At 43.5% G+C, this 27,084-nt stretch overlaps 1 protein-coding gene across 1 annotated transcript in view; it reads right to left on the bottom strand.

The window, feature by feature from the left end:
* The window catches only part of ABHD2 (abhydrolase domain containing 2, acylglycerol lipase), a 40,676-nt gene extending 13,910 nt beyond the window's left edge, over positions 1–26,766 (bottom strand). The window contains exons 1-6 of the mRNA XM_040602447.1: positions 26,670–26,766; positions 16,462–16,548; positions 15,456–15,656; positions 5,562–5,737; positions 3,839–4,006; positions 869–1,052 (exon numbers count right to left, since the gene is read on the bottom strand). Of these exons, the coding sequence (XP_040458381.1) occupies positions 869–1,052; positions 3,839–4,006; positions 5,562–5,737; positions 15,456–15,649 (722 nt within the window). The 5' untranslated portion in view covers positions 15,650–15,656; positions 16,462–16,548; positions 26,670–26,766. The remainder of the gene's footprint in view (positions 1–868; positions 1,053–3,838; positions 4,007–5,561; positions 5,738–15,455; positions 15,657–16,461; positions 16,549–26,669) is intronic.
* Between the last annotated feature and the right edge of the window lie 318 nt (positions 26,767–27,084).

The following is a 27,084-nucleotide window of genomic DNA, read 5'->3' as shown; positions in this document are numbered from 1 at the left end:
GTAAAAACTGAAAGCAGTAGCTTAGCCAGTTACACCGTCTTAATCTTCATTACCTATGTGCTCATGGAAAGTTACTGCACATTAGTTAAGCCACCAGTACTGTACCTAGATCCTCCATCAGTGAAGTGGAAGTGTTAGCACTAGGTGGAGCCGTTACAGCTCTTGACAGCCTTGGCTTTTAGGTGGGGAACCACAGGTCAACGTTTTAGACTTCAGGGCTGTAAGCCTCCTCACCCTCCAAATTGTGTAACATAGTTGCAAGTGCCTGTCCATCTTCTCATCAGCCCACAGCACTGTTTCAGTGACATGCACCAACAGGGGAGCATGGACTGACAGCATATGAGCTGTGTCTCTTTCTGGTCTCCCCAGGTAAGAGCTGCCAGATGAAACTGCACACTGAAGGCAGACAAGCTATTAGGAACCAAGGGATACTTCTCAGACTGGAGACAGCATAAACTATTGCTTGCAAACCTGGCATCATCTCAGCCATCTGTCATGCTGCCCAGCCTGCCTGGTTAATTAGACCAGCACGGTATGAGGAATGCCTCCTCTTAGGATGCTGTAGCAATGACACAGGCCAGCTCACACGCACAGACCAGAAGCTGCCAACATGCACCTGGCCAGGTACAGAAAACTTATTTGTATTACTGACAGAAAGCTTATTTGTACTTCCAAATCAACATAGCTTTGGCTGCTCCTTCAGGAAGGTGGCATCCCACACACTGCAGTCTGACTGAGCAGTCAGACCAGTTCAATGCAAGAAAAACATTGCACCCTTCACCTTGCCCTTCCACGCACGTACCCTGCCAAAGATCTGCCCCCTCCTGCACTCCCAGAAGAGACCAGCACAGAGAAGTTTTAGACCTACCTCAGTGCACTGTACCCCTGGCACACGCTGACACAGCACAGGACTCGCTCCTGGTTGGCCTGGCTCTCTCCCAGGTATTTGCACACTATGTTTCCACCCAGGCTGAAGCCCACAACAACGAGCTGGGTCTGAGGGTAGGTCTTCTTGATGTAATTAACCATGGCACCAAATTCCCAGGTGCAGCCTAAAATAAAGACAAAAGTCAAAAATCATCTTCTAACGTACCTAGATTACCACTTCACACTTCAGTTGCGTGCCTGAAGTCCAGCTTCTTACCCTTTCTGGCTTTTCAATAACCTTACGGTTTTAAGAGCTGATTCACATATGTTCGTGTATCTGTTTTATGAGTCCTGTGGACCTTAGCTCATGCTTAGTTCTGACAGAGTGCCAAAGTAAGATGAAATCAACTTGCTTAAAAATCATGGCAACAGCTACTCTGACAATCTGAACTCTTCCTTTCTAAAGCAGCTTAAGAAAAGTCCAACAACTCTGGGCTTGACATTATCTAAGAACAGCACACATCACTACATTCCTGAGGCAGTTTGCCACTTCTAAACTCCAGTGGGGTGTCTGGAAAGCAGCTTGCTCCTTCGCTTTTAGCAAGGCTGTTATGGATCCTTAAGTCCGTGCTGATGTAGGGAAGGGATGGAAATGCAGAGCTGGCTTGTCAGGACAGAGCTCTCAGTGGACTGTTGCAGAGCCTGACTAAGCAGGTGCTCTCTGGAATCAGAGGGAAGCATTCAAGCAGAGGCAGCTAGCCCTTTTTAACCACCAGAGAGGTAAAGGTACTGCAGCTTCCTAGAAGACATATAGGTATCCCCTCTTCAAGAGACAAGTGCCTCTATACAGATCTGTTCTGCTCTCAGCTAACCCTGACTTGCACCCACAGGCTGCAGGCACCAAGGGGTCCAGTTTCTGGCAGTACTGGAGTCCTCAGAACATTTGACAGACTTGAAGGCCTCCACACATGCAGTATCTGAGTACCTACAGCTATTTCTCCTGCCTCTGACTTTGGGAAAAGGAAACATCAAGAGAAGCAGCTGCAAAACTGATGGCATTAGTACACTGCTATTGACTGTCTATGCACTTTGTTAACCCTCCCATTGAATTTAAGACTGCAAACCACACAGGAGGCATCCCATGAACAAAAGAAATAGATCTCCAGCTGTTTATTCCTGTCTAAAGTCAGAAACTCAGCTCTATCCTGTGGAACTTGTCCAGGGAGATAAGTCCTAAGAGTTAGGTTGGCACAGGGTAGAACCCCAGCACTGCTCCAGTGTGCCCCCCCCCCCCCCCCCAACTGTATCATCCTTGCTAGACAGACTGTGGTTTTAGCAACCCTCGTGCTCAGTCTACTCCAGAGGTAGCTATTTACTTCAGTGAAACAGCAAGCTTCTGGCTGAGCATTTCAGCACAGTTTGGGCACTAACTTGTGAGCATTCTTAATGAGCAACTCTCCTCAAGATAGCCAGTACTGCATTGCTCTAGTTCCCTCTAGAAAAACCCAGCAGTCCGAATATTTTAGTGTTTGACCCTAATGATTTGAGGTCAGCTGGTACTTATTTCAGAAATCTGGAACTAGAGTAGCTACAGGTCAAGCCTGATTTAAAGGCGGGAGGATTTGGCAAATCCCACATTTAGGCTTCTTGCTCCTCAACAAATATGTCAGGAATCCAGCAAAAGCTGAAAGGACACTGGGATATTTGGGTTGGAGGCAGAGTAAAGTCTGCTCATGGTTTGCTGGCACTCCACTTAATAAGCAACTCTGCCAAGTGATTTACTGTCTTACTCAAAGTGCTAGGCATTCCTTGCCCTTTCCAAGGCTATAAAAGACTCAGAAAGGTATGTCTCAAGAGATGCACTACAGGCTAACTCCCTAAGGTCTAAAGTAAAACTCCATGGAAGAAAGCCTTCAACTTTTATAAAAAAACCCAAATCCTTTAAGGAGGACAAGCTTAATTCCCAAGATACAGAGGCCTAAATCCATTAACAGCCTAGGGCCTTAATACAAACTGAGGTACTTGGTATTGCTGAAATGTTTTCCACCAAGGAGTGGATTTAATAACTATAAAACAAGCAACATAACATTACAACCCATTTGCCTGCCAGACTCAGAATCTCAAAGCACAGTATTTCTGTTTTGGCAATTCAGCTGTTCAAGATAAACACTCAAACTGTTAATCCAAACTTTTAGCAGTATCTTAGTTATCTTTTAAAAAGAAACCTAATACCAGTCTGCTAAACCCACAATCGACTCCAACATAATGTACCTATAGACATTTGCAGTGATGAGGGACATGAAGGCTCAAGAGAGCTCAAGAAGCAGATCAGGTCACAGGCAAGGCAGTCACATTCTACAAATATCATGTTACTCACTAGCAGAGCAGTTCAGAATAGCTGGAGTCACCCTTAACAGTTCCAAATCCTTTATTCCTTTTAATTTCTAGGTTAAGAAAGACTTCCTTATACTCAAGGTGGAAGCTCAAAGTCACAACAGTTAAGCACTAGCACTTCAGAGGCCAATCTTCACTTGTCCCTCCTAGGACAGAAACGTACTTTCTGCATAGGCTGGTAAAAACTCCTCTCTCATTACATTTTACAAAGCCTCAGAAGTAGTGTTTATCCTTCAGAGCCAGGTTTGTTTCACACTCCACTAAACTGACATTTCAGCATCTCTAAAAATCATCTGAGCAGGCCTTTAGTAGCCACCAGAGATTTTTTCCCCAGTAGTTCTTTCCAGAAAACTGCCTCCTTTATTAGGATACACGTGTAAGAAGAGAGAAGTGAATCCCAGTATTAGCCTCCCCTCTTCCTCACATGTAAGTTCAGTTTAGTTCCTAAGAAACAGTACAAACTTGTTATCCACATTCAGATACAGCAGTTGTGTTATGCTGAAGGAGACTGATCAAGCCCTAGAAATTCCACAAGACAAGCTTGAAAATAAGTCCCCAGCTGCCATAAAGTACCTACCGTATGTGAACATTCGTGGAGAAGTGAGCTCAATATTTGGTAAGGCTCCCAAGTGATTCAGGACAGCACATCTGTACCCATTTTTTTGCGCATAGTCAACAAAAGTGCGGATATACTGCTTTTCACTGTGGTTAGCAATCCCAGGGCAGATTACCATTGTGACATCCTCTGTGCACAGAAAGAGAGGAAAGTTAAGTAAATGTCACTTTATGCAAATTAAGAGATTCAGAAGGTTTCCATTTCAGATCCATGGGAAACCATCTACCAGAAGCAAGCTAAAAATCCTACTACTCTGCCAAAAATCCAGTATGGGACAGAAGACTAGTGGCTCTGGTGCTACAGATGTAAAAAAGTAATTCATGTTACAGGAGACTAACAGTTTTCTAACTTCAGGGAAAGCTGCCCAAACAGTTCTGCAGGCACTGCCTAGAGACCAAGAGTAAATTCTTCCCTTTGAAGGATGTTTTTGACATTACACATGTTCTGCCTTCTGACAGCCTGTTGTGACTGCTAAATGTATGTAAGCTCTGGAGCCCACTGCTTGTTCATGCACCAAGTGTACTGGCTGCGCTGTTTTCCCCTCATTTCCCATCCAGAGCTGGGTGTAATAGATTTTTGAAATGAAGCTTTGCTAAACACAGATATTCTCATCAGCTGACATTAGTGAACAGTGTCAGCAGATCAAATGTCATTAGATTAGCCACAAAGCAGATGACTGCTAGTTTAACAAGATATTTCATCAACTTAGAAAGTAATTGTTGTATTCAAGTAAGCACAGTAAATTAAATTTAGGATTAGCATATGTGCTTCAAATTAGCTATCAGACTCCTACGTGCAAAGCTCCAACATTAGCAGCTCTATCTACTGAGTTTTCCCTCATTAGGAAAGCACTGCTCAGATTCTCTTCAGCAATAAAGATAACAGTAACTGTTCTCATGCAGCATTATACCATGAGGACCTCACTGACAGTTAGGAAAAAACCTCTGCTTTTTCTGAGGGCCTAAGTACTAGTCATGGGCTTACCCCTGCAGTAGCTGATTTTATTGTAAGTTGTAATTGTGAAGTTAAGCTACAGTAACTAATTTTTAAGCATTGCTGATACTAGCAGTAACAGTGAGTTTGAAAGCTGACATTCACTCTGAATACATAAGGAATCACCATGGTATTCTACTATTTCCACAGAATTCTCTTCATGTCTGGACTCCTTCATACACTGTGCACAGAGTCTGTTTTCATGCAGACCTTCAAACATCTATTGTTAGTAAAGTCTACCAAGAATCTGTTTCTAAAGGGGAGAGAAAGCTGAGTTTCTTTTCCGTTCGCACCAGGCCATGAAGAACATCATACAGTTAGCTTCAGGTCTATGATCTCACAGTCTTAACAGGCAAAGGACGCTCCAAACAAGGCTTACCAACACATTCTCTTTGCCAGCCTCTCACCTGAGGCACAAGTTAAGGAACAGAAGAAACATTCCATAACTCCCTGCCCCGTGCCACAAACAGTTACTTAATCCAATAGGGTCTCTCCTGCTGTCAGAGATAAGCATACAGCAAGATGGCCTCATAACTTCCACATATTGGTTAGTATTGCTTAACAGCCCCCTTCCATCATCAGATTTAACATCTAACCTTGCTGACAAATCAGGAAGCAGTGTCCTCACCCATCCCCCAGAGCAGAGAATCAAGGTTAGCAGCTAGCTGCAGCCAGCAGCTGTTTGACTGACCTCCAATGCAGTGTTCAGACTGTGGCTCAAAGAGATCAAAGGTGGCTGTTGCTCCATCTGGCATTGTGAGGTACTTGCGATGTCCATACGGATGTGGCGATCTCACTCTCCCCATTTTTCCATAAAGGGCAGTCTGAATATGTCCACTCTTTCCCCAGATCAGGGGTGGAATGTACCTGGAAGAGGCAGTAATTTAATTGCTTACCCCTGCTGCGTTAACAAGCCTTTGCAAACAGATAAGCACTCCCATAACAAATCTTCCCTTCACTACCAACTATAGTAACAAATAAATTGTTTTTGCTTTGACTGAACTGGCAACACTGACCTTTGCAGCCTTACCCAAGAGGAGAGACTGATTAAGTTCTCAAAGCTGAGAAATCAGCACTGATAACAGCAGCAGAAGTCAGAAACCAGACATTCCTCTATATGTTTAACACCAAATACACAGAAGCCTTGTGCCTCAGATTGGGACAGCGTGTTGCTAGCCAACCAAACTGACCTCCAGAACCTGTAAAGCATTGTAAATCTGTTTTAATTGAAACACTGAAGCCTGCTGGGTTGAACCACAGGAACTTGTGTTAAGCACTTGACTGTACAAGCCAGTGGCAGGAATGATAGGATCCATAGCAAGTTTTGGAAGACCAAAAGCCCCAAGACTTGCTAGCAAGTACACACTTACACAGAACTGTTTTTCTCAGTTAAGCAAAGGCATGGTACAGAGTGATATTGCCTCACAAGCAGAGTTAGGTAAAGCTGGGACAGTTTTAAAAGGATTTGTTGGAACTGGCTAAACTCCACTGAATAATAAATCCCTCTCAACATAAGAGGGGAGTCTAGCAGTTATCTTTACCAAGGGCACATTAAAACTAAGTGACAAAGCAGACTGTCTTTTTTCCCTGGCTTCCTGGCCCTCAAAAAAAAGGACATAGGGGAAACACAGCTATGGGCCCAAACACATTAAAGGCTTAGCTACTGGGGTTTTTTCAGTACAAGAAGAGCTGCAAGTGGTTTAACAGGAAGCATACTGTTGCATACACAGTGGTGGCAGGGCAGTCACCTGGCCACTCCACAAAGGAGAGTGAGCTGATGCCTTGAAAAAAGATAGTTACTTCAGCTCTCAACAGGAAAGCACAACTGACTTCTTGTCTAGGAGAAGACCAGTCCCAGGGGGCATGTTTCCAATTAAGGAGCTGCAGTCTCTGTTGCACAGAGCAGGATACCCAGAAGAAGCCTGAGAGCTGCTTACACCACCTTGGATCCCAAGAGATTAGCAGCTCCCTCCCTATTGCAATTTTTAGGGCTTCCTGCAGTTATTCCCTTTGACTGCTTGAGACCACATGAAGTAGAGATCACGTTCTTCCCTGTTCACAGAAAACTAGGCAGCTCAGGACTCAGATTTCCTACTTAAGCCCATAATCCACTAGAATGTGACAGAAACCTTGCCTTTGTGCTCTGACACTACCTACCCACACAGCTGGACCTCCTTCCCCATGCCAGCTCTCACGTGTCATGGCCACAACTTCCTTTTACCCCCTACACACTTCTGAAAGACTTCCTACAAAAATAAGAACTATCTATGCTTGTTTAGCAAGACAAAGGCAGCAGTATGCGCTTTCTCCCTGTTCTGTTCTCTCATCTATGAGGGAGACTTCTTACAGTCAAAGTAACACAGCAGTTCATTGTACAGTTTCACTCAGTTTCTGCAAATGTACTTCCCAAAGACCCAAAACAGATTCCCGTAGAAGAAGATACCACTTCAATAAAGGCTGCAAAAGCTGCCAACTCATCCTTGCAGCCTTGTTAATTAGCCCTCAGGGCATCCTGGATTTGATCACTCAACTGTAAAACTTTTCAAAGAATCTGTGTCAGACTAATAGCACTATTTATCACCAGCCCAGCATCTGCACTGGAAGATATGCACTGCACATGGGTCTTGCCAGATGCAAGGTGCAGCACGCCAGCTGTGCCAAGATCCCCAGCAATGATGGGGACTGTACAAACTCATCCTCTGCAATTGCTGGTAGAGATGGAAAGTTGTCAGAGCAGATTACGTTCTCACAATTCAAAGTAGGTATCCATCAGGATTGTGCAGTCAATTTAAACGAGGCTGCACAAGAAGAGCTACAGATGGTCCTGCTCAAGTCACATACAGCTCACTGCAGAGGGTTTTGAACAGCAACTATCATGCCAGATGGAAGAGACACTGCTCTTCTAGCACAAAAAGAAACAGCTAGGTTCACCCCAGTCATTTACTACCAGTCCAGGTCAGCAGCCATCCCCACACTAGACTATGCTTGACTGCCTCTTTGCCTTCTTTCACGCCAAGTCCTTTGCGGAGGTTTTGCTAGCAGCTTTTGAGGAGAGCTGTCAAATACAACATGAAAGATCTGCAAATGCCTATTATAGAAGACACTCAAGGCATCAATAATGCTGCATGGTTTCTAATCTTAGGCTAAGCACATGCATTGGAAAGTTTTGGTGATTCTGCTTCTATACAGTGCTTTTCAAAGACGTAACCAAAGTCTTACCCAAAAGGGCTAACAGGAAAGCAATTTCTCCAGCTACAGCAACCAAGTTATACAGCTGTGACTGATTACCACTACCATGTTGATAAAAAAAAAATCAGGAATCTCTGCAAGCACCAAGCCTCTCCTTGTATCTGGGCACCGAATTGTAGGTAAACATAAGTCACAGTCATCCGGCAGAATAGATGCAGCAGCATATACCACAGGATGTTGTTAGGAAATTAGAAGAGTCTTCAAAGCCTCACCACTACTGCTGGCATTTAAATGAAGATAAATGGCTTCAAGCATATTGCTTACCAAGTGTACTGCTTACCACAGCCTACCTCCTCAGGTCACAGCTGGTTCCTCTGGGGAAACCCTCCCCCCCAGCCTGCCTTCAGATAACTCATCTGGAAGTCACCTGAAGTACTGATCTTCAGTAAGTCAAACCTTTACACTACACATAGCCAAAGAGCATATACAGTTTCATTGGTATGCTCTTCATTAAAGGAAATAGTAAAACCAAGGCAGGAATCCCCTGTGATTCCATCCATACTGATGGACAAATTATACCTGTAGGATCCACATTTCCCTCAAAGCTAAAACTGTGTGAAGCCTTACAGACATGGGTGCATTCACTGCTTGCTCCCTTCAGAGTGCAGAACCTTGTGTTTCTGAGCAGCCTATAGACCAAGCAAATAAATGCTCAGTTTATTTTCTATATTAACTCCAGTAAGTTGTTTAGGCGTCACACTGCCTGCAAAGACACATTAGCGTTAGTCAGTCTACATGTAACTACACTCCTCTAGAAAAATATTCAAAGGTCGTTCCAGCATGAGTAATGTGCATAGGACAGTACTCTGATGCAGAGATTTGTTACTCCCAGTTAGTCATACTTAAACATGTTATGTTTGCATTTAAAAATAAAACAGTTCACAAGCTGCTGCTCTAACACTTGCATGTATTTCAGGGCTTTATTCTCACTTTTATTTTACTACTGCACATCAGCCTTCAAGCAATAGGCTTGTGGTGACATATATACCCTAAAATTCTTTAAGTATCCAGACTCTGGGAGACTAAACATCACAAGACCTCAACAGGGAAGGATAAAGAAGTTGGTCAGATTGCATACATCCTGCATGATCAGTGAAAAGCTAAGACAGATAACTCACTTTACCAGACTGATGCAAAAGCAAGCAGCTATTAAAAATATTAGACCTTCATTTACCATGACAAGTTGCCAACCTAAACTACTACAAAACCCTATAAAGCCTTGACAGTAACAAAGTGATGCCTCTGCATCATTGCATTCCAGTAAAAGCTGTCCTCAGCTGAGGGCCAAGTTTGACTTTGCAAGGCATCCTTATAATCTATAGCACAATCAGGCATATGATCTGCCTGTCAGACTATTGCTGCTGACACTATTTCAGCAATGCACAAATTTTTTTTGAAACTCTTCCTATAAGTGACTTCTATCTGCATATTTCAGTGAGACAAAGTGTATAAGACCAAGTACTGAGCATAACAGTGCAAGACTGTACAGTTTTGAAGGACAAGACATCTGGACTTTCAGCTTGCTTTTAGTAAAACTATTCAAAGAAGAGAGCACAAAGAACTCTTCAATCATGAAGGTGCATGACACCACACTGGTGAGGGAAAAAAGCTTGCCAGGAATTGTGCAAGACTTCACCCTCTTAAAGCGCAAATCTGATAACCTAGATTTTATTTAACCCTATTATGTAAAAAAACGTTTGAGACATTTTCATCCTCAACTCAGCTGGAAAAAAACCTAGCTGTCCAGTGCTGATAGTAATAGCCAGCACAGACTGTTTTGTAGCTAAGCCAACATTCCTCATGGCAAACAGCTGAAAAGAGATGCTCCTTTAAAACAATCATCCTTGTAGGCAGGAGAACATGTACTCAGGGTATTTTTCTTATGGCTTACCTTAAGAAAACAAGCTCAGCAGGGTGTAACACATGGAAACACAAGCTAGATATCATACAGACTGAACAACTAAGTAGTATTCAGTTTAAGGAGCATTCAAGCATTGCCCTTCAGATTTCTGCTAAAACTATCACTACTGCTAAATTTAACCATGTCTGCCAAACAAGGGGCCCTCACTCCTAAAGCAGATGGCTTCCCTCTGGCATTGATATTAAGTAGAAACAGTGAAAGTGTTCAAGGACATGACAGACTTGAGCTTCTCTATAACGCCTGCTATAAACCAAAGCGGTATACTGTAAAAACTACCCCAGCACCGCAAATGTCACTGTACTGAGATGAGTCACTACGTATTCCTCTGTGTACCCTGTTCCAGAACAGCTGTCACAGATGTATGAGCGCCCAGGCACAGACACCATGTCTATAAGCAGCATTTCCACTGTAGCAGTTTACAAATGACAGGAGCTGAGCAGTCATCAGGAAGACCTCTTACTAAAAATGTATATACATGTCCACATGAGGACAAGAATGATGTACTACAATACCACAGACAAGCATGTACTGATAACTTAGGAGGTAAAAAAAGCTTCCTAGTTTGCTCCAGACCCAAAGGCTTTTAGCTGACTCACTTTCCTGTTTTGATTTGGTCAGCTGCACCACAGATACCAAGCACTAAGTAAAGATAAATATTTGACACAGTTAGTTATGGCTTCCAGTAGCCAGTCCTATAACTTCCAGTTACAGGATTCTGCAACAGAAGGCAGACGAGAACAGATCTGGGGATGACAGTCACTATGGAAGCTGACTTACAATGGCACAACAAGTACAGAGCTCATCAGCCTTAACTGGCTAAATGAATTCACAGCCAGTTACATAAATCTGCTCACAAATGCTAATGTTTTAGCTCCAAATGCTGTGTTTCAGCTGTGCAGCACAGCCCGAGATCCTGATAGGTCCACAACAGTGCCCAAGAGCAAGAGAATTCCTAAGCATTTCACAAACATCCTCCTAGCATTTTAATACTTAAAAGACTTCCAACACATGATTGTAGATTGTTTTAGTGGGTCTTAGGTAGCAGATTATAATTTTAGAACATGTACATGCCCAGTATGCAGGAATTTAGGAAAGCAGCAGCTGTATAAGCAGCTCACACAAAACACATGAAAACTGTGCTATTTTTATTAGCAAGCATCAGCATTCAGGTCCTCAAAGAACTGCAATGGAAGTTCAGCAACAGGCTTATTTCTGGAGCATTACTTCATTTCATCTGAGGAGATTAACACTTTAAAGATTAACTCTTACATCACTTTGATGTGCACTGGATACTGATGGCAAGAAAGCAGAGCCTACAATTTGTCTGTGTCAGGGGACACCCCAAGAACAGCCACCTGTATTACAGCAGGCGACAGGTTATTTTCCCCCCTTTACAGAGCAGTTTGAAGGTACTTAAAGGATGCTTTGCAAACCAAACCTTGACCCTTGTTTGATTCTAGAGAATGCAATTTTAATTGCAATCAAGAAAGCACCTCCAAGTCTGCAGGGTTCAGCCCCCTCCCCAAATATGTAGAAAGCAGGTTTTTCTGCATCAGCTCAGACTGTTCTATGTGATGAAGACACAAATATGTAAGAGCAAAAATTTAAAGCAGCTTACAAGAGCTTCCATGTCCCATGAGTCTCTGAAAAAGAGGCTAACGTAAGTGGAGAAGTATCTGCTGCCCCTGGAAACTGTGTGAAGTCAGAATTACTTAGAAGTACAGACTGGCCTCCTGGGTTAAACTACCTCCTTCCCAATTTAGGCAGCTTTTATTTAGTAAAGTGCCCATCACACCCTTCCTCAGCCTTCAGTGTCTACAAGAAGTCTTCTAGTCAAAACAGGGCACAAGTATTACAGTACATCTTCCCTGCTGGGAACAGCTGGAGAACAGCAGGCTGCTGCCAATGCCCCAGCAGAGCACCCAGCAAGGACTAATACCTGCCGAGGGGGCTTCTCCCCCCAGGGTCAATGTTCCAGCTTACCAGTAGGGAGCTGCCATTCTTCTCTACCTCTCAACATGTTCACCTGCCAAAGCTTCAGGAGTAATACTGCTCTTCTAGTTTATTATTCTCCTGGAAGTGTTCCTCCCAGGGTAAAACACCAAGGAGTTGACAGGAATCAAACACTGTTTGCTATTAGGTGGAAGAAAAGGAACACTGAAAAGCTTGAAGACAGTTTTTCTGACTACTTGTCTCCTTGCATCTAGGAGAACAGCAATGACAGTGCAAAAGAGTCTTCTGGTACCAGGCAGCCTGCTTATCCAGTATAGGTTACCGTTCAAACAAAGGATAAGAAGGATCTAGGCTGGATCTTTGACAGTATTTACTAACAGGCCTGACAGTCATTTGCCTCAGTCTTTGCAAAACTTGCCTTTACTAATAGATAAAAGCATGCAGACGGCAAGGGTAATTATTTTCAATAAGGATGACACTTGTGCCTTGCCTCTACATAAAGATACACACTCTTGATGGTAGAAGAAATTGGCATCAGTCAAAAAAAAGTCCAGTCCAGTACCACAAGCACTCGCCAAAAATCTGTCCCCATGAATCAAAGAGCCAATGCTGCATTTCTACAGGAATAAGAGCAAATGGCAGACTTTCTGTACCAATCTGAAAGACAGGAAAAAGAGACAGCTGCAGCCAGGGGCTAGGCCCGAGTGCTTGAGGGCACCAACAGCTGTGCTGATCTGCAAGAACTTCTATGCAATAAGCAGTTCTTTGAATGAAAAATGGCCTGATTATGCTACTCCACTTGGTAAACCTAAGTACAGAGCTGGCCACAGGGTAGTAGAGGAAGGGAAATAGAAGTAAGACAGAAAAAGAAGACTAGGAAGACAGTCTCTTGCTTACCAGTGTTTAACAGGTACATAGAAAGCTTCTAGCAGCTTAGAGAACTGTAAAAAGCAGTGCTAACATCTGCAAGTACAAGGTACCTGGCACACAGCCATCTCAGGCAATTTTATATCCAAAGTTCTTAAATAATTCATCCACCACCACTTGGCTTACAGAATGACGCTATGGTTACAATATATTGATTAAGTCCATAGGTGAAGATGGTGCCACAAAGGGGAAAAAATCCAAAAGTGTTTTTTCCAAGTATTTTTGAACAGCTGCACAGATAAAGTAACTTTGCTTGTTTCTGCTTTCTGCCTGCCACCTTGGTTTTTCCAGCAATACCCTCTCACCCCTTCCTCCCTTAAGCATAAGGGAGCTGAACAAACCAGCTCTGAAAGCCAGTTCTCAATGGTACAGAAGAACTGGTCTTATAGCAGATCTTGCAACAAACCTAGTACTGATATAGCAGGAGGGATTGCTGGGCTACTTATTTTGCTTTCATGGTAGAATTTGAAAAGAGCTGCTTAATCAGCTTTCCTAACACTCAGAATAATTAGCAAGTAATCAAAGCCTTGCAAGATTTTTTCCAGTGGAGTACGGCACAATCTGTTTTCACATAGGTTTTTGCTAATTAATCCTACAAACTGTTTCATGCATAATTGCAGGAATTGAAATATATTTGTTCCCCTTCAGCCTCCAGGTGACTTTCATGCCTAAAGACAGGATTTATTTGATTTTTAAAATTTCTGTATTAAAAAAGGGTCTGTGATAACATCACTAGTATAGAAAAAAATAACCACATACACATTGACTTACCTCTTTTCAGTCCCTGACAGCAATTATATTCCTGTCTTCCCTAGCATAGGTATAGAGCTAACAAGACTGAACTACCACCTATTGACACTTTTTTTCTAGTTTGTTTCAGCTGAGTGTATTTCCTGGGGTCACACAAGCCTTTCAGACAGTGTTCTACCCAAGAACCATGTGTTGGTAATCACTGCTACAGCTCTCAGAGAAGTTGGCAAGCCTGAGCTCAGCCGATCCAGAGAAAGCAAATAACCCAAGACTACACATAACACTAGGATTCCACAAGAAGCTCTTCACTCCTGCAATTAATGCACAACAGATGTACTGCAATTTAGACATGTTCTGTGTTTTCATTCCTTGGGGAATGCTATGTTCTCCAGCTGAGTCAAAGTCAAAAACATGGCTCTAATACAGTAGCCCTAGGAGCTTGTGCTATAAGAACAGAGCTGAAACAGGAGCAAAACCAACTTTGAATTGACTTACAATCTCTTTCAAAGACTAGCCTGATACTAATATGCCTTCAAGACTGGTAATCAGCACAGCTTCACGCTTGCTCTTTCAGCAACTAGGGACATGTCAATCTGGAGCGCCAACACTGAGATGACAAGGCACCAAGTAACTAGAACCTCATTAGTGTATTTTTTACGGAAGCAACTGCTTTGCAGTTAAGGCACTAGACATAATCAAGAATCCAATTTCATTGCTCAGCTTTAACACACACACACTTATGTTACTACCAAACTCAGAGGGCAGCAGGGAACCCTCTCGGGGCTCCAATTTTAAATGGATAATGCTTTGCTTCCTCTAGGAGTTTACAGATCCTATGGCTAAGATCTTACATCTTATGTAATCAAGGCACCTAACAGCACTGCTAAAAGCTTCACATCTTCCCTAGAATGACTATCATTAAGCCAGCTTGACTTTTGAGATCCAAAAGGAAGGTTCATGCAGCTGCACTCAGCACTTACTAGATAATTGATGTATTTAGGGCTCCTAAATAGGACTTGCAAGTTTTCAAAATGATTGCAGAAGAGAAATACCATAATCAAAGTCCTTGTCCCTCCAAAGCCTCATGGAATTGTAGCAAATGCTTCATATTATTGGTGAAAGTAAGGGCAGCTGCACTAACTCTGGAGGTCCTAGAATGGAAGGTAAAGGATCAACCCGCTCAAATACATAGTTGACATAAGGTCAATTTGAAAGTGGATTCAACAGACTTAGAGTTCTCCAGTATGTCATTACTTTATTAAACTAGTTATGATGACGTGCTTTACCCAGTAATAAATTTCATTAGTCTTCAATCAAGTTAAGGCACTTCAGATAAGAGTAGGCACGCTAAAGCTGCCATCCCTGTGTTCACTGTAAGTACACAGCCACACCACGACAGTGTTTCCTTCTTGTGAGCCCAAAGAGATTTCTTCCCTAACAGAAAGGGGAGTACATGAAGAGGAACAAGTGCTGACTGCATCCACCCCCACCCCCCCATTCCCAGAAACAGTGGGCTACACAGTACAGTATCAGCATACAGCGGAGGGACAAGGATGGCTTTTTCTATATGACCATGAAGAGCCCTGCACAAGGCTCGGTCCTAAACCCAGGTACCCAAGACACCAACAATAGTGAAATGCTTAATAAAATAAACCTGCTTCAAGTTAAGACAATACCCTGACATTTATTTGCACCCAGGTTTAAGAAACACACTAGGCAGAAGAATGGTTAAGCGCAGCTCTTCTCCCTGTAACACAGGTCAAGAGGAAAAGACACACTACTTACTCTTTGGTCAAAAGTGGGCAGGATTTGAGTAGAAAGCGGGCCAAAGCAGAGTCCTGGTAAATGAGTTCAGGAGGGGCAGTTGGGCTTTTTAAATTCAAGCAGCGAACAATGACATACAGAACAGCAGCAACTGCAGCTAGCTTCACCCCATCAAACACTGCTGGCAGCTCAGGGGTTTCCAACATCGCACTCATTTTGAGCCTGGAGATTAAAAAAAAACAGTAAAGCTTTTGCAGTATAGCATTGGATACAAATATCAACTGCCACGTTAAGACTGTGCTAACCACCTAAATTTGCCACACTGCTACAAAAGTCCTAGCATATCAACTCAGACTAGCAACTTCTAAGATGAAAGGAAGTTTATTTTGATCAACCACCCTAACCACCACAAGAAATAGAAGCTGGATGATCAACTAAGAAGGAAATTTATTCCTGATCAGTGCTGCACTAGAACTGCAACAGTGTCTCAGGTGTCAAACCCTACAGTCTGCAGCCAGTCAATACTTTCAGGATCTTGGCAAGGACTATCCAGCTCAAATGGAAGCTGAATGAAGAGCCACGCTATAAAGGCACATCAGCAGCTTTGGGTGGGTGTTTCTGAAAGAACTACTGTGTTAGTTCCTTAGCCTGAATTTTGCAACTCCATGAGAACACTAGTACTAACTCCATGTATTCAAGGTGGTCACTATGTACCAGTGACTCCAGCATTTCTTTAAATTCACTGTAGTTCTGCAGCTGAAGGAGCACTAGATTAACATCTAGTCTTTCAAGGGCTTTACAGTAAAGGAAATGGGGGAGAGAATTAAAAATCTCAAGATATAGCAGTATCCTTCATTCTTGAAATCAGATTCTTAAACTGACCCAGCTTCATTTGAAGATACATTTCTAACAGCTGGCTGCAGTTACAGGGACATATCATTCATGCTGAAGGGGCAGATTTTTCCCTGCATTTTTCCTCAGTCACATGGTTAACCCCAGTAAGTTAACCCCAACTAACAAGTCTTACCAATTTCACTTTTTATCCAAGCTAGAAATAATTGCCAGTCCACAGCAGAATTGTCACCACCTGGATCCACGTGCTACCCGAGTTACCCTGTGAGGAGAGGAAAAGCAAATTGATTATTACTTGATAAGGCTGCATCTCCCAGCTGCCAGGGAAGAGCACAAACTTATGCAAAGGTCCCATCACAGATATTGCAGTTTTGTGTATTCAGTCACAACCGCTTCAACTGTGATCCATTTGCATCAGAAATCTTTTGCTTGTGGACAGTTTCCAGACTAGATCAGTTGCCTAGAGCATATTAATTCATCTGCAGTATGGAAATACACCTTCATGAGCAGAGAGAAACAGAAGCAATAATGAGAACTAGCACAACTTCAGAGGAAAGCCAAGCTATGAACTTCCAGAAGATCACAGTCACTATCTTTGCAAGACATTGGAATTGCCCCCAGTTACAAAAGCTACCCAAACCCCTTCACGTTTAAAAGGCTAGAGGGAACACTGTTACTGAAGTGTGAAGCCAGTCTGAAAGAAGTTTCCTGCTACTTCTACAAGGCTTAGCAAGGCAGCTCACTCCTACAGACGGAAGCTTGTAAACAAGTCTCTGCTCATTCCCACACTTGCTTTTTGAGACATTACAACATACCACACTTCAACAAGACAGAGCCACCAGGAGGCTTAGATACAGCCACCTAATTAACATTAGTGCACATGCACAAGGCTTGTTGCAAGAATTTGATGATGGCACTAGAAGAGAGATAGCATTCAGCCTGTAACCATAAAAACGTTAAATGGCATTTACAATTAGAACTGGATTCCCTACAGACACAGCAAACCACTGGGGAATTGGAGCTTCCAGGAAAAAGTCCCAGAACAGTCTACTCTCTACCATGGCTGTTGCTTCTACCTTTGAAAAGACCCCAACAGGACAGGCCATACCAAAGCCTTACTCTTCTTCCTAGCAGGAAGGCAAAACTGCAGAAGTACTTTCTGTACTCAATGCAGTTGCACCAAAACCCCTTGGAAGAAAACAAGTCTGACAGCTACTGATCAACAGCTGGAAAGCTGCAAGTTTTTGCCACCATAATCATGTGCATTGCAGGAGAGCAGACTTTTGATACTGGACTACTTTGAAGCTTCTATTTTCTAATTCTGAGCTTCACAGTAGAAGGGAAAGGAGTGGGTTACAAAAAGCCATTTATTCTTCTAATCAGAAGATTACATTGGTATTATGTGTCTCAGTGAAGAGTTTGAGTACAGTGCCAAGTTGTAATATGTTACCTCACTTCCATACTTAGTAGACTTTCACCAACACCACTGCCAGCTGTGTAGGAGACAACAGGCAAGCTACAGCAATTGCTTCTTCAGGGAAGGTACAACTGGCAGAAGAGTAGACCAAATTCCTGAACTCCAAGACAACCAAGTGCTTGCTTGAGCAAATCTTCCCCAGCTGGAAATCCCAGAAATTATGCTGGCATCTCTGTTTCATTGTTTTGTTTAGAAAATACAGATACTAATAGAGAAGTTACCCAAGGCCTTCCTGCCACTGGGATTTGAAGCTAGTTTGTTTACAGCTTTCACATTATTAGTGAATTAGCAAGAAAAGAAAACTGGGCACAGTTAGTCATTAGCATTTTGTACTCATGACTCAATATAACTGATCCAACTAAGCTTTATCTCCGAGAGAGAGCTTCTCTCCTCTCCTACATAATCTTCAGATTACAGACACACCACATCTTTTCTGATACTTCTATATCTCATTTTAGCCTGTCACTACCTTAAAAGAAAGTACACTAACTTGGAGTTACTTTCAGAAAAGTCAGCTGTTGGTAGGCAGGATTATGCTTGTAACAACTGTGAACTAGTGTTTTTCCATTTTACACAGTCTAAATACACATTCAATGAATTTACACACTTCAGATGTGCTAGAGGTTCATGGTTTTGTCAGAACCTTTATGTAAAAGCTCAGATCAGTCTGTGCATAGCTAACAAAGTTGGCACTGTTGCTGCAGTTGCACAGCTGTCTGATCTGCAGTGATTAACTAAGTAATGATCTAGTACATGAAGACTAGATTGATAAACTCCATGCCCTATGGATCCAGCTGTGGCACTTCAGGTACTTCCTCTAGAATATGTTATTTCTGAAGACCTAAGCAGACCTGATCTCAGCCAAAGCAGATTTGCAGGGGCTGAGCCAAAGCACTGTGCTCTAAGATTTTAAGGGTTTAGTTTACTGAAATGTATTTGAGAGCTCTGCCTCTAATCACATAGGACAAATGCCTCCCTATTTAAAAGCAGGGATGAGGTCACCTTGCTTCTGTTTTGTTAAACCCTTTTTGTAATGACCCAATAAACTTGTCTGTTTACGAAAAAGGACAGACAACCACAGTGTTGAGCCAGTCAAATTTTAATCTAGTATCTCCTCTAAATGGGTCAGCATTAATATAAACAGACAAACATTTGGCCTTTTCTGCACACAGAACACAAGATTAACTTTTAGCAGGCTAGACAAAATTAGCAAAAGGCAGTAAGTATATCAGTGGAAGCAATCAGGGCTGCCTTTTCATCCATCACAAGGTTTGAGAACCACATTGAGGAACACAAAGAAGCTGAAGCTCTTAGAGCCAAGGATGTTGTTTGAAGCACCTTAAGTGTACAATTCTTTTTTAAAATAATTAAAGCCATGACAGCCCCAAAGATTGACAGTCTTTTCAAGCAATGTTCTTGCATCCCATTTGTGACTAACTAAAATCAACCACTAGAAAGCAAGTGCTGGATTTGTAAAGCCTTTTTATTTGCCCTTTCATCACAAAATAGAGAGATGAAAATCCTGTTACAGGAAACACTTCAGCATTACTGTTAAGAGCGTACCTCACCTGTGCAAGTATGAGACACACACACATACCCCCCATGTTTCCCCTTTCCAGACAGGAATGAAAGATACAAACACACACCAGTAGAGTTACAGCAAATTTCTTATGTACCCTTTCAAAGGCACTGGGTTTTGGGAAAACTATCATCAAGATATTGACTTGTATAGTAACCGATTTCACAATTGACAACAAACCTGAGACCTGTATACATTTCTGTTCCAGGTTTCCCAGGGAGAGGAGACTTCCAGGGACAGAAGTCACTTCACCCTGTGACTCAATGGGGCACACACAGGATTTGCTAAGTACCAGGTATTACAGCTCCCCACCCATGCCGAGGCTGGGCCTGACTCAGCATACTGGAAAGCCAACATTAAAAAAAGCAAAGGCATTAAAGGAAGCCACTCCCATAGGACCCTTCCCTCAGGCCTTTTAATGAGCAACTGAAAGCCTGGCAGACTCATTTCACTGAAGTATTATGAAATGCTTTGGGCTAAAGCAAAGATGCAGCTGTGTGCAACTGCCCAGACATCAGTAAAAGCAGCCTCTTTAATAGCAGCTCCACTAGCAAGAAATTTTATGCCCCATTACATTCACTGAAGAATCTTGAAGGAATCACATTTCCAGAAACCTTAAGTTTGATAGAAAATCCTCCCAGATGCCCTCCCACCAGTCAGCGTTTGGCACACTAGTGCTGTGAGAGCTCAGCTGGACACCACAACGCTGGAGCATGCCTGACCAGCACTGAAAGCCTTTAAAAGTCCCCTTTCCTGTCCTTTCACAGCTTCTACCAAGTCGCATAGTACTCTCTTCCCCACTAAGATTCAGAAGAGCCACAGGCTGTTTCTAGACACATTAAGCAGACAGACTTTGTTAACTTACCAGACGTTTCTTGGACTGGTTTTATTTATCTGTGGTGCCTGCTTGAGGAACAAAACTGACGCAATTCTGCTAGACAAGAGGAAAGCAAGACATCCTACTTTAAAGAGTTGTGCCCAGCCAGATTCAGATCAGAAATAAGTTCCTCCCACACACACACCTCTTTGAAGGGGGAAGAAAGAAGGCTATTCCACTGAAATTAGTTCTTTAGGGAGTGTTTCCAGGAAATTAAACACTTTTAATATCAACCAAAGCTAATGCCTCTTCTGAAAGTTACACCGCAAAACCAGAAGTTACAGGCCTGTCACTACCAGGTAAGATATTTAGAACCACATCGTGGAGAAGGGAACTTTATTAAGGAAAGGGCAGAAAGTCAGAGCACTACAAAGGTTTTTAAACAAAGCCAGGTTTTATGCCAGCATATTATTCAAATCTCACTCCAAGAAATGTACAGAAATGTGTCACACTGCTGAGCTTCCAATGGTTTAAAGGCAGAGAAAGATTGTTTAGACACCATCCAGATGAAAATGTACATAGGGAACGTATACACCTGGGAAAGGCTCTGAAGCAAGGTGTGTGAATGGGAAAGGCTGCCAGATCAAGTTTTTGTAAAGCACTGAAGGACAGTCTGAGGTCACACAAGCTACATGAGTACAGGAACCTGTGCAAAAGGAATCATGAAGAAAACCACAAGATTTATTGCGCAGTCCTGTATCCTGCCTTTTACCAGGCACTTTCATAAAAGGAGATTTTATTTTTACAGAAAAGCGTTAAGCTTAAACTGGTACTTTAAGATCTCCAAAAAGTTATAGTTATATTTTAGGGCCACACCAGTACTATGCCTCAGCTTAACACAGAAAGCAAGGCATTACACCACTTATCTTGAGACTGGCATCTAACCAGCCCAAGCTTACCCCATGCAGAACCTCCTATTATCTTCAGTGGTAGCTCAGAAGAGAACACGTCAGAAGCAAATGCTGAGATCATCTTGATGTATCACTCAGTACTTCTGGCTGTTTAAGAGCCAACTAAGTCTCAGACCTCAAAGCACAGAGGGTATAATTAAGAATTAGCTGAGCACTTCAAGCTCTTAAGGTTCAGTTTAGATGTGGCCATGAGAAGTGCAGTCCTCCACCAGAGTCGTCAGGAGTCTGGCAAAGCCCATCGCAGTTTTGTTGTCAGACATCTGACATTTTATCTCCAAATAGAGGGCACACTGACACATCCGATCACAATGATGTTTAAAAGAACATTACTTGGACAGCACATGGAAGTCCTTGATGCAAATCCCTCCACCTTGTGCGAGAACCAGCACCCAGGCCAGGGTTCGGCTGGCTGGCGAGTATACAAAGCAGCACGTACTGTTTACACCATGTTCTAACAAGAATTTCTTGGCTGCTGCCTTTAATGGAATTTGACCTTTTCATCAGATACAATACTTGGCTCATACACTAAATTTAGAGGTACTGTGAGGTTACAGGGACAAAGTTCACAGCACAAGGCACCATCAGTACAGCCAGAAAGACAGGTGCCTTTAACTAGAGCTTTTTTCTTTTTTTGTCTTTGAGAAAGTCCTACACCTTCAGAGCACAAGCCACACGCCTAGGAGGGCTGGGTATACACACCAAGGCAGCTTGCTTAAGAAAGCACCCAAGAATAAGTCTATAGCCAACAGGGCCAAAGACTCACAAGTCTTTCACTTCCCCAAGAAGGTTAATTGACAGTCAAATGAGCCTTGAATTTCTCTTCCTTCCAACTACATGAACTGCTTTTGTTTCTTCATAGTATCATTTTAACTGATCAAAATGGTTCCACTGCATGACAGGCAGCTTTTGTACATTATCTAATAAGGCTGCTACATAGACTCCCTGTATGTCACCTTACCTGGTTCCTGCTTGTCTCTGATGGAAAAAACACTGCACTAGCTTTTATCACACACACCTGATGTACAAGATTAAACTAAGACATGGCTCTGATGACTCCAGAGATCAATTAATCACATCTTATCTTAAATGAAAGGCTCATGTTATTTAAACAAGCAATTATTCAATTACTGCAGAGACAGGACTTTGTCACACCCTAACCTCTGCCCTAAGGAACTACAGGGCAGAGCTTCAGCTACTCCTAGAAGAGGTCAAGTGTACTTTTAGGCACTGAGAGAGAAGAAATACGGGCTGACACCTTTCCAGTCTTACAGCATTAGCAGATGTCACTTGCTTACTGTCAGCAGGCAGCATTAAGCTCAAGGGAAGAAGCAGAATAAACATATTGCAGAAAACTCCACAATCCGTGATCAGCAGCTGAGGGAATGCTACTAACATGAAGCCACAGATAACAAAATGAGGTAATAAAAACTGCATTACGGACTAAACCCCCCTGAAGGAGTCTGCTCTATTCCTTTACTATATTTTGAAATGTAGCATCATATTGTTAAAGCCTCATTTACCTTTAGACTCCGACCCCTCTATCCCCACAGTATCACTAAGTCCAAAGTCCAAGCACCTCAGAGCTGTTTGCTCAGCTACAGGGTGCACACCCTAATACATGGGAAGCATGCTCCACACCAGACTAGCTGCCCAGCAGGGAAAGTCGATCTATCACCAAAGCCCAAGTTAAGAAAGCTAAGTGAACTTTGTTCAAGACTGGTCCAGTTCAAGCAGTCTGAAAACACCTATATCTGAACATGATCAAAAGCTGAGGTGCCACTTCACTCTTAGGTCTTTAAAGGCCTTGTTTATTCCTGCTCCCACTGCCCCCCTGATGAGCAGCTCTGTTCCACAGCAGTACAGAAGATTTGCAGAGTCATTCCCTTAGAGTATGTCCATGAAGATAAAAGGCTCATGCTAGAGAAGTTTAATTCACAAAATTATATTAAAATGAAGCAGCAACACTTCAGGACAAAAGAACAAAATACAAAGAGACAGGACGTGACCAACACACAGCTACCACTACTGCAGAATACTCAAGTTTTACCAGAATGACAATTAAAACAGAGGTTTTGGAGCACTAGAGCAGTCACCAGCAACTGAAAGTCCAAGGAGCTACACTGCCCACTCTCCTGCTGAATCTGAGTGGGAGGTTAGGGATATTACAGGCACATGTGTCAGAATCTTTTCTCCTTACTTCTTCCAAGGGTGTCCCCCCCTGTAAGTGACTGTGCGTCTGTTTATCTCACTTTGTACAATCTTTCATATTCACATATGCACAAGCAACACTCCACAGAACTGGGTGTTCCAGTTAAGAGACAGCCAGCTTGAACACCCTCAGCACAACATTTCTGGAACCTGCATCTCTACACAAAAGCATCTTCAAAGAGATATAAATAAGTTTAGAAGCAGGACACTGTGGAACAGTGAACTCCTCACTACTAGGCAGTCACTTGTCCTAGCTGACCCTTTCCATGAGGAGCCCATATTATGCTATTGGAGTACTCGATACCCTGAACAGGGCTGTGGCTCAAGGATTAGTAACTAGTACATCAGAAGTCTCAGAAGGATTTTGTGTCTGCAGAAGCTCAATCCATATTAGAGGAAGTTGCCATTGCCATTTATTTTAGCCAGACAACCCATGATGATGGGAAACTCAAGTATTTTTCAACAGTAGAGTAAGTGCTAGGCAACTACACTTCTTGGTCAACCTACAAATACAGATGAAAGTCTGTACATTGCCAAGTATGATGCTTCCTTCCACTGCCATTACCTCTAACAGAGCACAGGCACAAAGATGTTTCAAGGACCTGGTTTGTACAGAACTGCTTTGCAAAGCATTTTGAACTACTGCTGGCTGATGCTGGCAGGGTAAGGCTGGCAGTATGAGACAATCTTTATTATCAAGTCAACTGATGTACCTGGAGAAAAGACAAACCCTCAGGCACACAAGCCTTCCCAGAGCTAGGAGAGGCTAAGATAGCTGCCTGAGTATTAGCATCACCGCCACCCACATGTTGGGCAAGTGGAATTTTGCTTCTCCATAAGATCAGACTGCCCTAGCACACTAAAATTAAATCAATTGTTTGGTACTGAACTCAATCAACTGAGTTTGATCAGATTTTTTTAACTGTATCTAAGCTTAATCTTTGCAAGCTATTTAGGGTGAAGGGCAAATACTTGCCCAGAAGTTCAGTTAATCTATAGTGCACATTAAGAATAGCAATTCAGAGGTTTAACACCTCATGAAATACGGTCTTCCAGAGAAACTCAAAAGTGTAGATGAAGTCTCCAACACACTAGCAGAACTATGATGATTTAGGCTTTAGCTGAGAAGTCAAAAACACCAGTTTCAGGCTGATGCCTGCACCTTTCAACAGGAATTAGCAGCACAGACCCTGGCATGTACACCCCTACTACAAACTTTGCTAAATCCTCTTTGTTAACCTAAGTTCTGGCACTGCCAGAGCTGGTGGCATTAAAGTGAGAATGAAGAGGCCAGAGATACAGAGCAAGAAAGGGGAGTAACAGAGCAATGTGAATCCAGCAGTGCCCACAACATTTCCATTATCAAGCGAGGTCAAACTACAACTACAGACTGTTTGAATCACTGCCCTAAAGCCACCATTTTCTATAGTACATCAAGTTACATCTAGATGTACGGTTGGAACTGAGTAGATTTGGATAACCTCTCCATATGTCTTTGTCAAGGACAAATGATGGTATTTTGTCATCTCTCCTTCCTAGTACCACATCTCAGAACAGTGACTATTTCAGCATGTTAATCTCTGGGCTTTCACATGACAAGTTTAATAATGCAGCTTTATGAAACACTAAGAGCCTAAGCTGCTATTCATTCCTTGAATAGAAAAAAGGCTTTTACAAGAAGAACAAATTATTTTTTTAAGTTTAACTTCTTCAGAAACAGTTTTGCAAGATGGTAGGTTTTATCCCAAACCTCCACATCTCTTCCACCCCTAGAGAAGATAGTCTGGCACAATCTTAGGTGAGCCTCATCCTCTATGCAAGTAAATCACTCAGTAACACAGAGGACCTCCCATGAAAAACCTGAAATAAAAGCATTCTTAAAAAATAAGACAGAAGAATAGAATCCCCCAAACATTAACTCTTAAGTTCTTTAAGATCTTTCCTGTTTACTCTTGACTTTGAGACTGAAATAAATGATGGCTAGGATAATAAGAAACACTGCATACCCACTAATCCAAGAAGAGACAAGAGAATTTATGCAACTTCTTTGATATGGGAACTAAGCAAGCATCTAGGAAAGAAGGTGAAATAGACACACCAACAGAACAATCAGAGCCTAGCTGTCAATAACAAGACTCCCTGCACAGGAAATGCACATTATCAAAGGTCTGGAAATGAGATGACAAACACAAATGGCTGAACTGTGTTCTACAAACACCCTATCAGTGGAAGACTACAACTTGTCAACCCAAGCATTATAAACATGGCTGAGCATGATCATCATTGACAAGGCATGTTAAGATGAGCACACTGTACCAGTTAGCTGTTTAATAAGCCACAAACATTTGTTACAGAAGGAGGCACCAGTGTTGCAGAAGCCAAACAGCAATCTATAAGAGGCAGACAGGAATTTTTATTACTTGCCACACCAGTGACAACGGTACATCAACAGTAAGAGGGAACTGTTATGAATTCTCTGAAAAGACCTGTGTAAGAATGCAACCCCTCCAGCCGTAACTGTAGGAATAAAGCTGCTGCTAACATACCTCCTTAAAGAGGTTAAGCATCAGGTAAGGGCTTTACCAGCTGTAAAACATCAACTGCGATAGACTGTTATATATGAATCTGCAGAACGGAGCAGAGTCCTGTCACACAGGCTGACAAGCAGGTGTATATAGCACTCACCAACCAAAGGAAGTCTAAAATTGTTATAAAATGTTAGCAGCAGTGTCAGGACCTTGGAGCAGGAGTAACAGAGGAGAAAAGCATCATTTAGGGGGAGCAGTGTGACCTGATGGACATCTCAGCTAGAACCCACCCGGCTCTAACTCACACAGCTATCGCCCTCAGGACCGCTGCTCCGCGCTCAGCTCCCGATTGCTTCCCACCTCAGCCGTCTCTCCCTGCCGGCACAGGCTGCCGGCACCACCGCTTTCCTTGCCCTGCACAACCTCACACCGCCACAAAGCGACGGGGAGGCCGCCACCACGCCGCCCGGCCCCGGCGGGAGAGGCACCGCAGCCAGACCACCACAACCAGGCCAAACCCCACCGCAGGGCCACCCCCACCCCAGGGAATACACACATCGGACATGCCTGCCGCAGAAAATAAACAGAAAGGAGGCGGCGGGGCAGGCACGGAGGAGCCTAAGACCGGAGAGAGAGGAGCAGCTCAGACCGCCCAGCGCCTGACAGAGCCGGCCGCGGCGGAACGGCCAGCGGACGCCCCACGCCCCCTCGGGCCCCGTACCGCTGAGAGGCTGAGAGGCAGGGACGCCTGGCCGTCGCTCCCTCAGCCATGCGGGGAAGGGGCTCCCGAGCCACCGCCTCACCTGCAGGCCCGGCTCAGCCCCGGGACCACCAACAGCTCCGACCACCGCTCCGAACCGTCTGCACCAGCCCCGCTACCTGCGGCCGCCTAGTAACCGCCCTCGCCCTCCCATTGGCAGCCCGCCGTGCCGCTTCCGCCAGAGCCTGCGCGCCGATTGGCTGAAAGACGAGATGAGGGTGGAAGGGAGCTCCAGCCGGCCTTCACTGGTGCCATTGGATGGTGGAGACGCAGCGGGGCTGGACTCTGGGGTTCTGTTGGCCTGGACACCTGTCAGTCAGGTGGGGGGCGGTGATTGGCGTCCGCGGGCGGGGCGGGGCTCCCGGCGCCTGTGGGGAGCCGCGGTTGCCGCCGCCATGAGAGAGCGCGGCCGGGGCAGGGCGGAGGCGTGAGGTGACGCGAGGGTGAAGCATCAGCCT

Source organism: Falco naumanni, chromosome 7 (genome assembly GCF_017639655.2).
Source record: "Falco naumanni isolate bFalNau1 chromosome 7, bFalNau1.pat, whole genome shotgun sequence".
Classification (NCBI taxonomy): Eukaryota; Metazoa; Chordata; class Aves; order Falconiformes; family Falconidae; genus Falco; species Falco naumanni.
Note: the sequence above shows the minus strand (reverse complement) of the source record. Positions and strands in the feature narration are given on the sequence as shown.